The 13,508-nt window shown below is 41.0% G+C and overlaps 2 protein-coding genes across 3 annotated transcripts; one reads left to right on the plus strand and one right to left on the minus strand.

Moving 5' to 3' along the window:
• Window positions 1–6,339: 6,339 nt before the first annotated feature.
• On the plus strand, window positions 6,340–11,819 carry LOC134865994 (insulin-like growth factor-binding protein 3). Of its 2 annotated transcripts, none has more exons than XM_063885876.1 (4): window positions 6,340–6,767; window positions 7,405–7,646; window positions 8,403–8,522; window positions 10,180–11,819. In XM_063885876.1, the coding sequence occupies exons 1-4, from the start codon at window positions 6,407–6,409 to the stop codon at window positions 10,303–10,305; spliced, it is 849 nt and encodes a 282-aa protein (XP_063741946.1). In that variant the 5' UTR covers window positions 6,340–6,406; the 3' UTR covers window positions 10,306–11,819. The 2 variants fall into 2 exon arrangements, with proteins under 2 accessions (XP_063741946.1, XP_063741947.1); XM_063885877.1 differs by having other exon boundaries at window positions 7,408–7,646.
• On the minus strand, window positions 11,146–13,347 carry LOC134865995 (insulin-like growth factor-binding protein 1). The gene is made up of 4 exons (XM_063885878.1): window positions 12,915–13,347; window positions 12,633–12,772; window positions 12,279–12,407; window positions 11,146–12,172 (listed from the first exon to the last, which is right to left on the minus strand). Exons 1-4 carry the CDS (start codon window positions 13,252–13,254, stop codon window positions 12,044–12,046), a joined length of 738 nt encoding a protein of 245 aa, XP_063741948.1. The 5' UTR covers window positions 13,255–13,347; the 3' UTR covers window positions 11,146–12,043.
• Between the last annotated feature and the right edge of the window lie 161 nt (window positions 13,348–13,508).

A 13,508-nucleotide genomic window follows, 5' to 3' on the forward strand; every position in this document is an offset into this window, starting at 1 on the left:
ACGATTGTCCTGTTATTATCTGAAGAAGAGATGGTTTAATGACTGCATTCAGACGAGCAGAGCTCATTATCAGGATCATATCTGGACACCGCTGTGGTTGGATTCAAAAGCACAAAGAAAAGGCTTGCTTTATCATTCAGGGAGAAACGTCTCTCTCAAGGCTGTTTGCCTGGGCCTCGGAGAGAGGAGTGAAAGGATAGTTTAACGCTAAAATGATTCAAACTTAGAACCAGAGTGCCATATTAATAGTTCCGTATCAAATAGTTCATAAAATCTAAATAGATACATGTAGGCACAAATGCTTGTTGACAGCACCTGGTGCCTGAAATGACATGGGTGTAGTGAGTCTTCAAGCTTCTAAAAAGCATGGATGTGGAGCATGGCGGATAAATGAAAAGCCACATTTAGTCCCCTTTAGCAAAGAAAGGTAACAACTAACAGTTGTGTGTTTGTGGTTGTATTGCAAGGTAAATAGTGTGACTTAAGGCCTGAGTGAGCATGAAAAAAGGAGCAGGTGGGAAACACAGGATCTCATACATTTCCCCCAGTGGTCATAAATGTTCACTTTGACAAATTCTTCATGAGCTTTCATCAAAACAGCAGCTGTGGCTTTTGGGGAACAGACTAGTACTGTAGCATCCACAGAGGGCATGGGGGAAATACATAAATACAACAAAAACAAAATAACTCATTGGAGGAGCTTAACTCAATTGTGGGCGGGTTTTCAATCCAATATACAAGGCTAAACTCAAAGTAAGTAAATCTATGCATTTTTATTTGAATAAGTCCAACTCAATTTCAGTCCACTTACAACTGTTCTAAGTGCAAGACTATAGCATTTCACATTTAATGCAAACATTGTTGAGACATTGTGCCCATCCAAATTCATCCCAACCGTCTGGAGAATCTTGATGTTGTCAGGAAAGCTCAAATCGAAGCATAAATGAACAACAGACAAACGCTAGCGCTGCCTAGATTGTCTTTAAATTGTTTCTTTTCATATCTCCAGGTTTAGTCAATTTCAGATGATCTAAATAATGATAAAAGATTAGTTCCTCTACCACTAGGTGTCCATCTTTCTACACTTGAGTAAGTAAAAGTGAGTGACAATGAGGGAAGACACTGACTTAGGTGGATAGTTTCCAAGTCACATTCAATTAATATACACCATGATACTTATTTAATCTATTCTGATAGCTGACAACCATTTAAATATGATATAATTATTCTTTAATGGTCCCTCCTTCATGGATGTAGACCATAGACCGTATAGTGTAGACCCATATTTGAGATGATGATGAGGGTGCAGACAGCTTTATTAGGAATGGCAGTTTTAAATACTGGGATTTTGAGGCATCGTTAGCAAGGCTTGTGAATATAATTGATTGTAATATTCTTAGTAAAAAACTGTACAAAGTTTCAGGAATGAAATATTAGTCTGGTGGTGCACGGCATCACGTTGGGCCACATTGAGATGTAAGTTGAACGAATGTTCATGGTTATGACATGATTAATCTCATATTGACCAAAGGCCATGTATCCAATGATACATATACACCTGACATGCTTTTCCCCCGCTCACACAACCAACAAACACATTCCCCCTAATCTGGCGCTCTATTTAAACTGCAAGATTTGACATCTCTGCCTCGCTAATGCTGCTGCTGCATCCACCTGTAGGCTCTGGGGGAAAGTTACCCAATCATAGTTTGAAGCCTGGACAGCAAACTTTTTAATGTGAGTTGTTTGACTGAACTACAATGATGGCGCAATGCTCTGTATCATAGGGATGTTAGGTTGAAGATCTCCTGGAGGTAAGCATGGCTATACAATATGTAACAGTCTGAGAGTAAAAGCTTTCTTGAAGGTTTCTAATAATCACGTTGCTTTTAATATAACCATACATCTGCTAGGACAGCAAAGTTACTTCACATTAAGGTTATCTAAACCAGATACAGTTTATTTCTGTCTTAGCTAACAAAGGTTACCAGCTAACATACAATATTATGATGTGTTCATTGGTACCCCAGTTGATTTAGTTGAGTTGAAAAGCAGGAACGATATTCAAACTAACTTAACTTGCACACTGCAACTTCAGAAACTACATCAGATTGGTGGACCTGTCAGAAACAGCTATAGCTTTTAACACGGACCTCTCTGTGTTTTTCTTCTCATTTCAGCATCAAAGCCCACATCTAACAACCACAGACCATCAACTATAAACTAAATGGAGCTTTGTAGGGCCTACATATGTGAGGGATATTCCCTCCTCCATCAACTATAATTGTGTCTTTGTTTACAAAGAGCAATGTTGTGTTGGTGTCAGTTAGAAAATGATATGTGATTGTGTAAGAACAAATTACATGTAGTTTTCAGTTTAATTTCATATTAAAATCCTTTGGGGGGGATTGTTGTGGATCACTCGAAAAAATGTATAATCAAAGAAATGAATGACAAATGAATCATAAATGAAAGGAAGTACACACTCGATCACACAGCTTTTTGTGAAGATACATGTTTATATTAAAACATTCATATATAGTATATGCTTTCCATACAATTTAGTAACCATAGGAATAACAAGCTTCTAATATACTGAAAGTAAAAATTAGAATCAATGTTCATAACTATGAAGTAATTTACATACAGGTGTGAAAACATGTTAAAAGGCTTTAATGTGTCTATATGAGATAGAGAAATACAGACACAGGAAGTGATACTGTCTGGGGGGGACTTGGAGCCGAGGGTGAGCGGCGCCACTCTTAGCCTACTTCCGAGCACTCTGCAATCTGTCAGCCTGAGTGCTGAGAGCTCCTCTCTCTCCATCCTCCACTTCACTCAGGCCTAATTACAGCCTTGGACTGCCTCGGGTGCCAAGCCTCCAGAAATGGGGACCATGACAGCTCTATGAACGGACTGGACCACTCCAAAAAAAATGATAAACCAACCCTTGACTTAGATGAAAGGCGGCCTTTGCTCCTTTTGGCTCTTTATTTTGTCCACCATTCCAACCACATCTAATAACAAGATAAATGTTGAAGCTCGGTATGGGTTCCAAACATAGATGAATCAAAGGGAAAAGATTATCATTTTAATCACAAGAGAGATCTTTCATCCAACTCATTGTGATGAGAGTTTTAAAAAGCTCCCAGACAGGGGCAACTACAAGAATAACAGTGACTGTACCAGACTTGTCATGTGATTTGTGGCAGCCTCATTCCTAAACAGTCCCACCCCTTCCCTTCTTACTACAACATACCTATGGACGCACACACTCTTTCTACACATGAACACTGGACCCCCACTGCCATCCCATATTCCATGTCAGAATGGGGAGGGAGTTGGTTAGAGTTTAAGACATGCACACACACATACACACATCCTCCTTCTGGGTTAACCCAGACATGTTCTGAGGACCTCCAGCTGATTAAATTGTGCTTTTCAATCTGTTAGTTTTGACACCTGCTGAAGATTTGTATGCAGTTCCTGCCCACTACAATAACACCATCGCCTCCATCACTGCACTAAACACAGATAAAAGCAAACTTACAGATCCAGAAGTGGGGATGCTACTTAAAGGAAGCATTATTACATATGACTTACATTAAAATAATTAATATTAACCAAAAAGCGTTAATATTAATCACTGACCTTGGAAACTATTCATATTTAAAAGGAACCTACATTTGGGTGAGTTCACTTTAAAAAAGCAGATATATCACATGCAGCAGACATGTCAGTGTTGAATAAAAAAATAATAGTTTCCATTTTTTATTTTAACTTTTAATTAAATTAATGTACCGACCTCTTTTACATTATAACCAATTAAAATAAAACACGTTTCCTGTAAAAGCTCTCCTAGGGAATGAATAACTTGCTACAATTATTTATTGTACTACTACCAAGCACAGGGATATAAATGTTTTAGTTAAGCAGTATTATAATAAATAACTGCTGGCAGAAAAGCATCCATTGGCATTTTGAGATGAAACTTAAAATAACATACTGAAGCGTTAAGTCTATATTTAGCCAAAGACTTCAGTGCAAGAAAAACTAGAGTACGCTACAGCACACTGACTGGGGCCAGTGCAAGACCAGAGCTTCAAGCAAGTTTGTCTTATTTGTCCAAATCATTTTAAAACTTGCTCCGGATTAGGATTCGACAAGCAGTTGTGTTTGGCCAGCGTAGCCTTTGACAGCAGGTTATGTTAAACACATGTACAGTAATATCCTGTGTGTGCAAAAGCAAATTCTTCACACTCCTTCTTTATTGAGTGGCTGTTCTGCGGGACGACATTCCTCTAGTACATTACTCCCTATACCCAACTCTCTCCTTTGCTATGCTGAATATGCACAGGTGGCTGAGAGACCCCCTTCCAAAGAGCTCCGAGCGGATGAGAGGGAGGAAAATCAGCAGGCTTTTTTCAGCTTATGAAACAAATGTTTGGCATTCCACAGAGTGCTGCTCTGCTGTAGACCTGTCTGTTAACAGCCGGCAGTACGCCAGGGCATGTTGGCCACTGATTTGACATTGGCTTCCAAGAAATTTCAAAAGCAAAGAGGAACTGTACACCTCTCCTCTACCCCCTGTTATTCTTTTGAGGTATTTTTTGGACATTTTGTGCTGGTGTATTCCCTCTCTCATCTATAACCAATTAATAGTGGACCTAAAAACGCAACAGATGTGAATACTCAGGAACTTTCTCACTCGCATGTGTGGTATGTGTCTTTATTTTAAGATCTGCTTTGTTGCTCTGACAAATGACAAGACCAGGTCCAACTATGTCACACATTCTAACCACAAGTTCAGAGCCCGCTGCTTTACTGTATGTGTAAGGAACAGGTACATGAGGTGCATTTTTTTCACTAATCAAAAGCACTGAATACCATATAGGCAGCTCACCTTGAATTATGTTTGGCTGGTGGACTTTTTCCAGGTTTTAAACAAAACGTATTGAAAAAGAGCTGATCAGCATGTCTTGTGGCTAAATTATGTTTGAACTTTTATCTTGCCTACATTAAACCTATAAAACTCTGCAGGAGCACAGATACTTATTTGTAAACTATGAATTCCTGCAAATGTGAAGTTCTGAGGAAAATGTTAAACTTCTATCTGCATCATGTAATGATGAGTGACATGTTAATGTTAATACAATATGTATTTGTTTATTATGTATAATATGTTAATATATGTTTTGTAGCGAAAATAACATTAAAGCAGCATTCAAACAGTCTTGATGTTCAAGGTGGAGAATTTATCGCATACTGTTTGGTAGTTTCAACTATTAAAAAGCACAATATTTAATAAGATTTCCATTTGATATGTATATAAAGTACTATTGTGCAGTGTAACTTTAGTTGTCAGTTAAATGTATAAAAGGCACCACATTTGCCCTTAAATGAGGGGGAGCAGAAGAATAAAGGGGAAGGTGAAATAAGCATAAAAGTACCACAAATATGTTTTAAAGTGCTTCAGGAAATGTACTTAGTATGTCATAGGCTTTAGGGTAGTGGCTTACACTGTATTGGAGCTTGAAATAATCATCTTATGCATGGATTGATCCCAGTTTATGTGCTTAAACCATATACAGGTCATGCAGGGTCATGTGCCGCAGCCTCTTGGGCCTTAGATAAGTGGATGCACTCAAATGCAAACACACAGTGGTGTGAACACATGTACATAAACCCTTCCACAATCGATGGAGAAACACACAAACATACATCTGAAGCCATTTAAGCCTCTTAAATTCACTGCACACACACACACACACACACACACACACACACACACACACACACACACACACACACACACACACACACACACACACACACACACACACACACACACACACACACACACACTTGTTTGGCGCCCCCTATGAATTAATCTGTGCATGAGAGATACTTGGATTTTTCTGTGTGGGCTTTTCAAACTTAGAAACATACATTAAAAACGTTGTTGTGTATTATCTTGGGTAAACATTTAATTGACTGTGTTTCTAATAACCTGACTGTATAATAAACAGCATTAGAATTTGTTTTGAAATGTAGAATATTCACATTTGTACTGTTAGACCTCAACTAACTGCCTCAGCAAAAGCAAAGGGTTGTCACGCTTTATTTTGTTTTGTTCAGAAGCATTCCTACAGAGCCATACCTTAAATGTTACTCTACTGCTCTGCACTTGCTCTGATGGTTTTTAAAGGAATAACGGAGTCGACGCAATTCATCAGTAGACCACAAACTATTCGGGGGTGTGCCTACAGCCGCTGGGGTCTATATATTGAGATGTTTGTCCGGTGGCTGTATGTGAATGAGAAATGAGAGAGAGAAGCTGTCCAGTGAAAAGTTACTACCACATTAGGGCAGTGCACTTCCTCACTTTACGCTTTCAGACGCCACAATGGATTCCTGTTTTCGTGCACTTTGCATGACTTTTGTTCTGGCATCGTCAGGTGCGGTTGGACCAGTGATCAGATGCGAGCCCTGTGATGTTGGAGCGCGGCTTTTGTGCAAACCTTTACCAAAGGACTGCGCCGAGAAAGTCCAAGAACCGGGCTGCGGCTGCTGCATGACCTGTGCGCTGAGCTTCGGCCAGCCGTGCGGCGTGTACACCGGGAGATGTGGCTCCGGACTGACATGTCAGCGTCAGCCCGGTGAGACAAAACCTTTGCAAGCTCTGCTGGACGGGCGGGGGATTTGTGAAAACGCTACTAATAAACGATTTACTGCCAGACCAACACCTCCAGTCAATGAACTGCCAGGTAATTCTTACACCTTTTCCATGATTCCAATGCAGACCAAAGATGCTTTATGTATTTAATGTGAAATAACTTTACATACATTTGAGGTACGCTCCTTAAATAAAATAAAAACCGTTATCTTTGTATTTCATGTACATTTTTGCCAGTTTGCAAGTGATAATCAATTCCAATATCATGGCATAAAATGAGAGTAAATGCAACTTATTTACTTATTTATTTCACTCAAAAAATGCTCTTCATCCATGCAAATACAAGGTGGAGAATGAGACAGGTTAAAAGCATATGATAAACGTTTTTGGAGAGAATTATTGTGCAAATAAAAGGTGCAACTCAATGTCAGGAAGGTTTTCCCTTTGTAACTCAACGTGAAGACCTGAATTGGAGTAACTTCACTTTCAGGTTACAGATAGTATATCTATTTAGCTTATACATATAAAGGAAAGAGACTATAGGGATTCAAATGAATGGTAGAAACATTTTGGTGGTAGTCATTTGGCATATTTCTGTTAATTTCCTGCCAAAATTGAAAGATGTATACTTAAATCCTCATGACACTCAAGGTGACCTCCAGCAAGATTATATATATATGTGTGTGTACTTTTTCTGTGAATAAACAAATGATGTTCTCAAACTTTAGCAGACAATTTTGAAACACTGGATGAGGAGCGGAATTCCACCGGCTTAGGCCTTCAGACCTTGTCCAGCACCCACAGACCCCTGAGACCTCCACTTCACACCTTTTTCACTTCTGCCAAGTCAGAGGTCCTGAGACGGGAGAAGCAGAAGAGAACCCAGATCTTTAAAATGGAGGCGCTCCCGGGACCACTCATCACAGACCAACAAAACTTCTCTCTGGAGACCAAACAGGAGCCCGAGTATGTAAGTACCACAACCAATTTTGACTGTCTTCATAGCATACTAGAGGAATGTTTTTCTCCTTTTTCTCTGTGTTTTGGTGTTTTTCCCCTCTTGTGGGTGATGAAATGTTTTTGGTAGCGGTGCTGGTGGTTGGCAGGCATCACGCGCAATAGAATGGCATGGCAGCGAGCGGGTACGATGGCCCTGCGGCTGACCTGGGTCAGGCGGTTGTTTGGCCACAAGGCGTCCGCGTGCCGGGTGTACTGGGAGCCAGCAAATGATGGATTGGCCTATGTGAGTGCCTGTTGGGAAGCCCTGCTGCTATTTTGATCTTCTCTTTGGCCAGAGAAGTGAGCACACACTAGTAATGGGCTTTGACTGGCTGCTTTGATTAGTGACTTGAGTACTTGGGCTTTAGGACAAGCCTTTTGGCTCCCACTTTGAGCCCTTTGAATTCACTTTATTCACCATCCATTGTGTAAAGTGTAAGAGTTATAAGCAGCTTTGGTAAAATGTTAAGCCACTGCAAGTCGTCAGATGAATTAATTTTTCTTCCGGCACCTCTTTCACATTGCAACCAGCATTGTTCAGGTATTATGGCAGATAAGTGTGTGGGGCAGCTTTCTAAATGTCAGAAAACAAAGCATTCAGGTCAAAAACAGGCTGCAAAAAATAAAATATGTGTACGTGTAAATGGCAGCAGTTTGTCTTTATTTTTGGAGCTGGAGATGTTTTAGTATTGGTACAGTAACTGCATATGTGTTCCCTCATCTGTAGGGTCCCTGTCGGAGAGAGATTGAAAGCATTCTCAGCAGCCTCAAGATCACAGACATTCTCAACCCCAGAGGTTTCCGCATACCAAACTGCGACAAGAAGGGCTTCTATAAGAAAAAGCAGGTAAAAAGCACATTCAAAGCACCATCATTTGATATTCACTATATGTTTGAATATAAATTCCTGCATCCTTTTCATGAGAGCCTACATAAAACCTTTCAATTTGTTGACAACTTTTTACAAGGCTGTAAAAAGGAAACCCACATTTCCCTTTTTACATGCTGCATTAATAAAGGTTCATGCTGAAGTCTAGTGACTCAAACTTTAGGTCTCCTGAAGCCCAATTACAGATTTGTAGCTGTCCTCCTGTATTCATTGGTAGTCATTAGAGCCTCATCATTGCACCACCACACCAGTGAGGTAGACCCCAGCCACTGGCTCTGGAGACAGGAACCACAGGGGCCAAACCCCAGTGGGGTTGACGGCTGGGACGATGGCCGTTTAACGGGAACCCTCCCAGGGAGACAGACGTCAAGGTGGCCACCGGCACCCGATGCACTCCCCCCATAATTGCTGGACTTTTGAGAAGCCTGCACAGAAATAGAGCTGCAGCCATCCCCACGCTCACATGGTTCACCCACGATCGGGTTGTAATAAATGAGTGGTTCTGACGCATTCATATGGAGGCACTTAGGGCTCCCTCGCCACTGCATCACAAGGCAGCCTTTCTAACATAGCAGTCCCTTCTGCTTAATGGAAGTGTTCTCCTTGACCTGCAATCATCTCATAACCAGCATCACAACGCCAAGTTCATTGTCTTTGTTTATGTAGAATGAACCTACTGTACCACTGCTCATTTGCATGTTTTTAAGCAAAAACGTCTCTTATTACAGCTCTTAATAACAGTTAATGTCTTTGTAGAGGAAAAATACCCAGAACAGATGTAATGCCTGAAGCAGAATCACTTTTTTCAATCCACTATGAAAACAACTTTGATTTCTTGAGTTTTTCCTATAAAAAACATTCGTAAGACTTTTGTCTTGCAGCTAATATTTCATATAAAGATGATTATTTATTTCTCCATACAACGTGCAGATGATAAAAGATATTCTCCCCCTTTGACCCCCTCCAACTTGTTATGCAACAATGACCTAAAACAAGAGAGTCCTTTTGCTGAAATATTGAGCCTAAATATGGATGTCTTTGTTCCTGATCAGCTCTGCCTCTGTGGAGCAGCAGCACAGTTGCTTTAGCACCTGAAATGAATGGCTGCATGTTTTACTAGAGTGGAGGTTGACCTTTAGTAAAATTGGCACTAAAATAGCAGCCCTTGGGTAGCTCCACAGACTCTGTAAGTCATTTGTAGTACCCATAATTTGGAGCTGTGGGGTATAATCAGCAACAGATGATTTGTACTGGCCACCAGCTTCTGAAAATAGATCTTGGTTCTCAGTTGTTCACAAACGGGACTAAGCAAATATTTTACCAGGTTTCTGTTTACCTTAAAGGTCTCTGTATGTGTGTGTAACAGGAGGTAGACCATAAAAGCAGCTCGAAATACCGCAGCGTGTTGGATAACCAAGGCTGCGTCGACTCAGCACAATCTGACCATTAATGCCGCTTAACTATTACTGTTCTCCTTCATTGAGTAAAGTGGCTTGTTACTCATAATGCTTCATATTCAACTGTATTTACACATTTAACTCCCCCCCCCCCCCCCCCCCCCCCCCCGACTTATTTCTCTTCCCTCCCTTCACCTTGTCCCTTCCTTCACTTTCAGTGCCGTCCATCCAAAGGCAGAAAGCGAGGCTTCTGTTGGTGTGTGGACAAATACGGGCAGCCTTTGCCAGGTTTTGATGGGAAGGAGCGAGGAGACGCCCAGTACTACAACTCCGAGAGCCAATAGGAGCAAAGCAGGATGGAGGGAGTGAGGGTGGGAGTGAGCGCAAGAAGAATTGTAAACAAATGGAGACACTGAGGATATTGGGAGAGAAGTCAAGAGATTGCTCAGCCGATAAATGGATGTTTGCTATTTCCATCTGTTGCCTTTGGGACCTTTTTCTAAGGCAGAGCAAAGGGAACAGAGGAAGAGTATTAGCAGGGGGAAAAAGACCCTGTGTTACAGATACTGTGTTTTCTGCGATGGATGGATTCTTCATAAGCTTTCTGTCTCTGACACAACCAGAATGACTTCTAATGAGAGGATACGCTTCTCAGACGCCCTATTGTGATTATAAAAACAGAGACATTTCTCACAAACGTTAAAGTGATGGCTCTTCATTCACGCACAGTTACGTGGCATTGCACGCATGTACATGCTTGTGATTTGTTTGAAAGAAATTGTATGTACTGTATATGTTATTCAGAGTGAGCATGCAGTGCCTTACTATGACTTCCATTTTTTACAGGTTGCTTCCTGCTCCTCAGGGAGTTGGACTAGACTCTGCAGCTCAGACATTTCCTTGAATCTCTTATCAGCGGTTGTTACTGTTACTGTCACTTTGCATAAGCTGATATTTTGGGATAAAGGCCACCAATTGTTATCTCTGATACCTGTGTAGCCAGTGATTATTTTCATCACTTGCTCATTCACTAGTAAATAAGCTGTTTGCATGTACAATGCAACCCTCAGAGGTCTATTTTTACTTATTAAAGGCAGTTTAAAATTATCCAGGTATTGTATTTTCTTTATCTTCAATTTGCCTTTTCTTGCTTTAAGTGTGCATGACATTAAAAAATGACTTCATCATCATTAAATAACATTTAATTAGGTACACTTCCAGGGAATTAGAATAATATATACATTGTTTCTACAAAACCAATAATGGAATAGCAGCATTTCGGGCAAACAGCATTCACAAACAATACGGTTCTCTGCACATGAGCTCTGAATCCCAAATAAAACAGAAGTGAATCATAATAAATACTTGAATAGATGATAGAAAGAAATGAAAGCCAGATGAGGAAGATGTAGCTGATAAAATCCCTTAGAAATCTTCGCTAAACCTGTGGACCTGCAGAGACTAGTAGAGGTAGACAAATGCAGAACAACCAATCCCGACCTCATGGTGGCTTGGATGAGCCCTGATATGTTTATGCTTGGCCTCCATGCACATACTTGTGGCACTTTAAGTATTTCCCCCAATACCCATTGAGGAAAAGCCAATGGAGATACATTCAGACAATGTCAACACCTTGAATGAATGAGCGGCTGTGTTGTTTCGTGCCGCGCACAGCTCCAGTTTTGAATGAATTAAAAAAAAAGAAACTGATCCTGAAGACTCTGAAATGGGCTTGGCAGGGTTGTTGACCTGTGGTTTTGAGCAATGGAGTTATTTAGTTAGAAACACAAATGTATACAGTGTTGCCCTATTTACAATTGCAAAAAAAAAATGGGCAAACATATAAAAAATCTAAAAATGACAAAATGGTTAATGCCTGTAAGAATAAATAAGTCTTGATACATAGATCATTTAAATAAAATGAGAGGAAATTTCCCCATCTGAAATAGCTTTTCTTACATTTTGTGTGAATGAGTGAGTCAGTTCATCAGCAAGTAGACTGACACTCTCACATGATGAAACATGTTTCCTTGTGTCTATTTGTGTCTAAGTGTTTTTAAGGATGATAACAGAGTGTATTATTTAGTAAGTGACTTCTTGGTGACACTCTGATGAGTCACCCAGCAGGTCAGTGGTTCCTGGGAGCTTCTTCCCATTCCAGGAAGAGACACACCAGCAACGAGCGGGCGGTCCGACCAGAGATGACTCACACTGGGAGAGAAACAGAGATGGGTAACCACATGAATAAATTGCTTTAGGATGATTCTATTTTAACAGGTGGAATAATTTTTATGTTGTGTAATCCTTAAGTTCTCACCTGCTTGGCCTTGTAGAAGCCATGTTTATCACAGTTGGGGAGGTAGAAAGTTGTGAACCTCTCTCCTAGTTTCTGCTGAGAGTTGGATATCATGTCAAGTGCTGCATGCAGTTCAATATGACAGGGACCCTGTGCAATAAAAAGAAGGAAGAAAAACGGTGAACAACAACAACCATGTATAAATAGAAACACTATATCACAATTTGGGATCAATAAAGTACATCATTATCTTATCTTTTTAAACATCAGAATCACTCAAATCCACAGCTCTTAAAAAACTAGTCCTCCCTCTAGTGGTGCGAAAGCAAATTACATTAAATCATCTTCATCAGTCAGGAAAACATGTTTGCTCACCTGTTGTTCCAGTGTGTTGCGGATGGCGTTGACCCTGGCCTTGATGCTATCTTGGCCCTCAGCAGTGTCCTGGTCCAAGGGAAGGTTAAGACCCAGCAGGTAGTGCAGGGAGCCATGGTCAGGGACTACATCCTCTTCCCCTGTACCGTTTAAGAAAACGTTGTTTTTTTTAAATCTATGTTTTTTGTGTTTCTTTGAGGTGACACTTCACCACTTTTGGATTTGAATGTAAATAATAAACAGTGAAAACATGAAAAAAAACCCTTTAAACCATGAGACTACCTTGGTCCTCAGTGCAGACCCCCTGTCCTCTGGTCAGAGCGTGAAGTGGCATGGCCTCATCGGGCCTCGGAGAGCAGCGGAGGCCCTCTCCACAGTGGGCTGTGTGAACCCCACAGGACGACCCTTTCTCCAGAGCGCAGGCCATGCAGCAGCCACATCCAGGCTCCCTCAGCACCTGCCTGCAGTCTACAGGGATGGCAGGACAGTCGTTGATTCTCTCCTGTGAACAGGGGGCACAGCGGATGGGTTCCGGCCCCACCACTGGGGACGACGTCACTCCAGCCAAGATAGCCAAAGCCACTGCTGCCACGAAAATCAGCTTCTCATATAATCCAGGCATCTCCAGTCTTCAGACAAATATACTCTTCTGTTTACTATTACCTTTAGACCTGCTCAGTATGACTGTACTTTTCTTTCTAAACTGATTTCCCCGAACAAGCAGTAGGCCTATTTATGTGGAGAGGCGTTAATGATTGACAGATCTAAAATATTTTTCACAAAGCTGCTTCGAGCGGTGGATGACCCTGCCTGACGTGCATAGCACCAGGTTCACAAGGTCTGTTGTCAATATTGACTTTGGAACACAAAGTGATT

Source organism: Eleginops maclovinus, chromosome 6, assembly GCF_036324505.1.
Source record: "Eleginops maclovinus isolate JMC-PN-2008 ecotype Puerto Natales chromosome 6, JC_Emac_rtc_rv5, whole genome shotgun sequence".
Classification (NCBI taxonomy): Eukaryota; Metazoa; Chordata; class Actinopteri; order Perciformes; family Eleginopidae; genus Eleginops; species Eleginops maclovinus.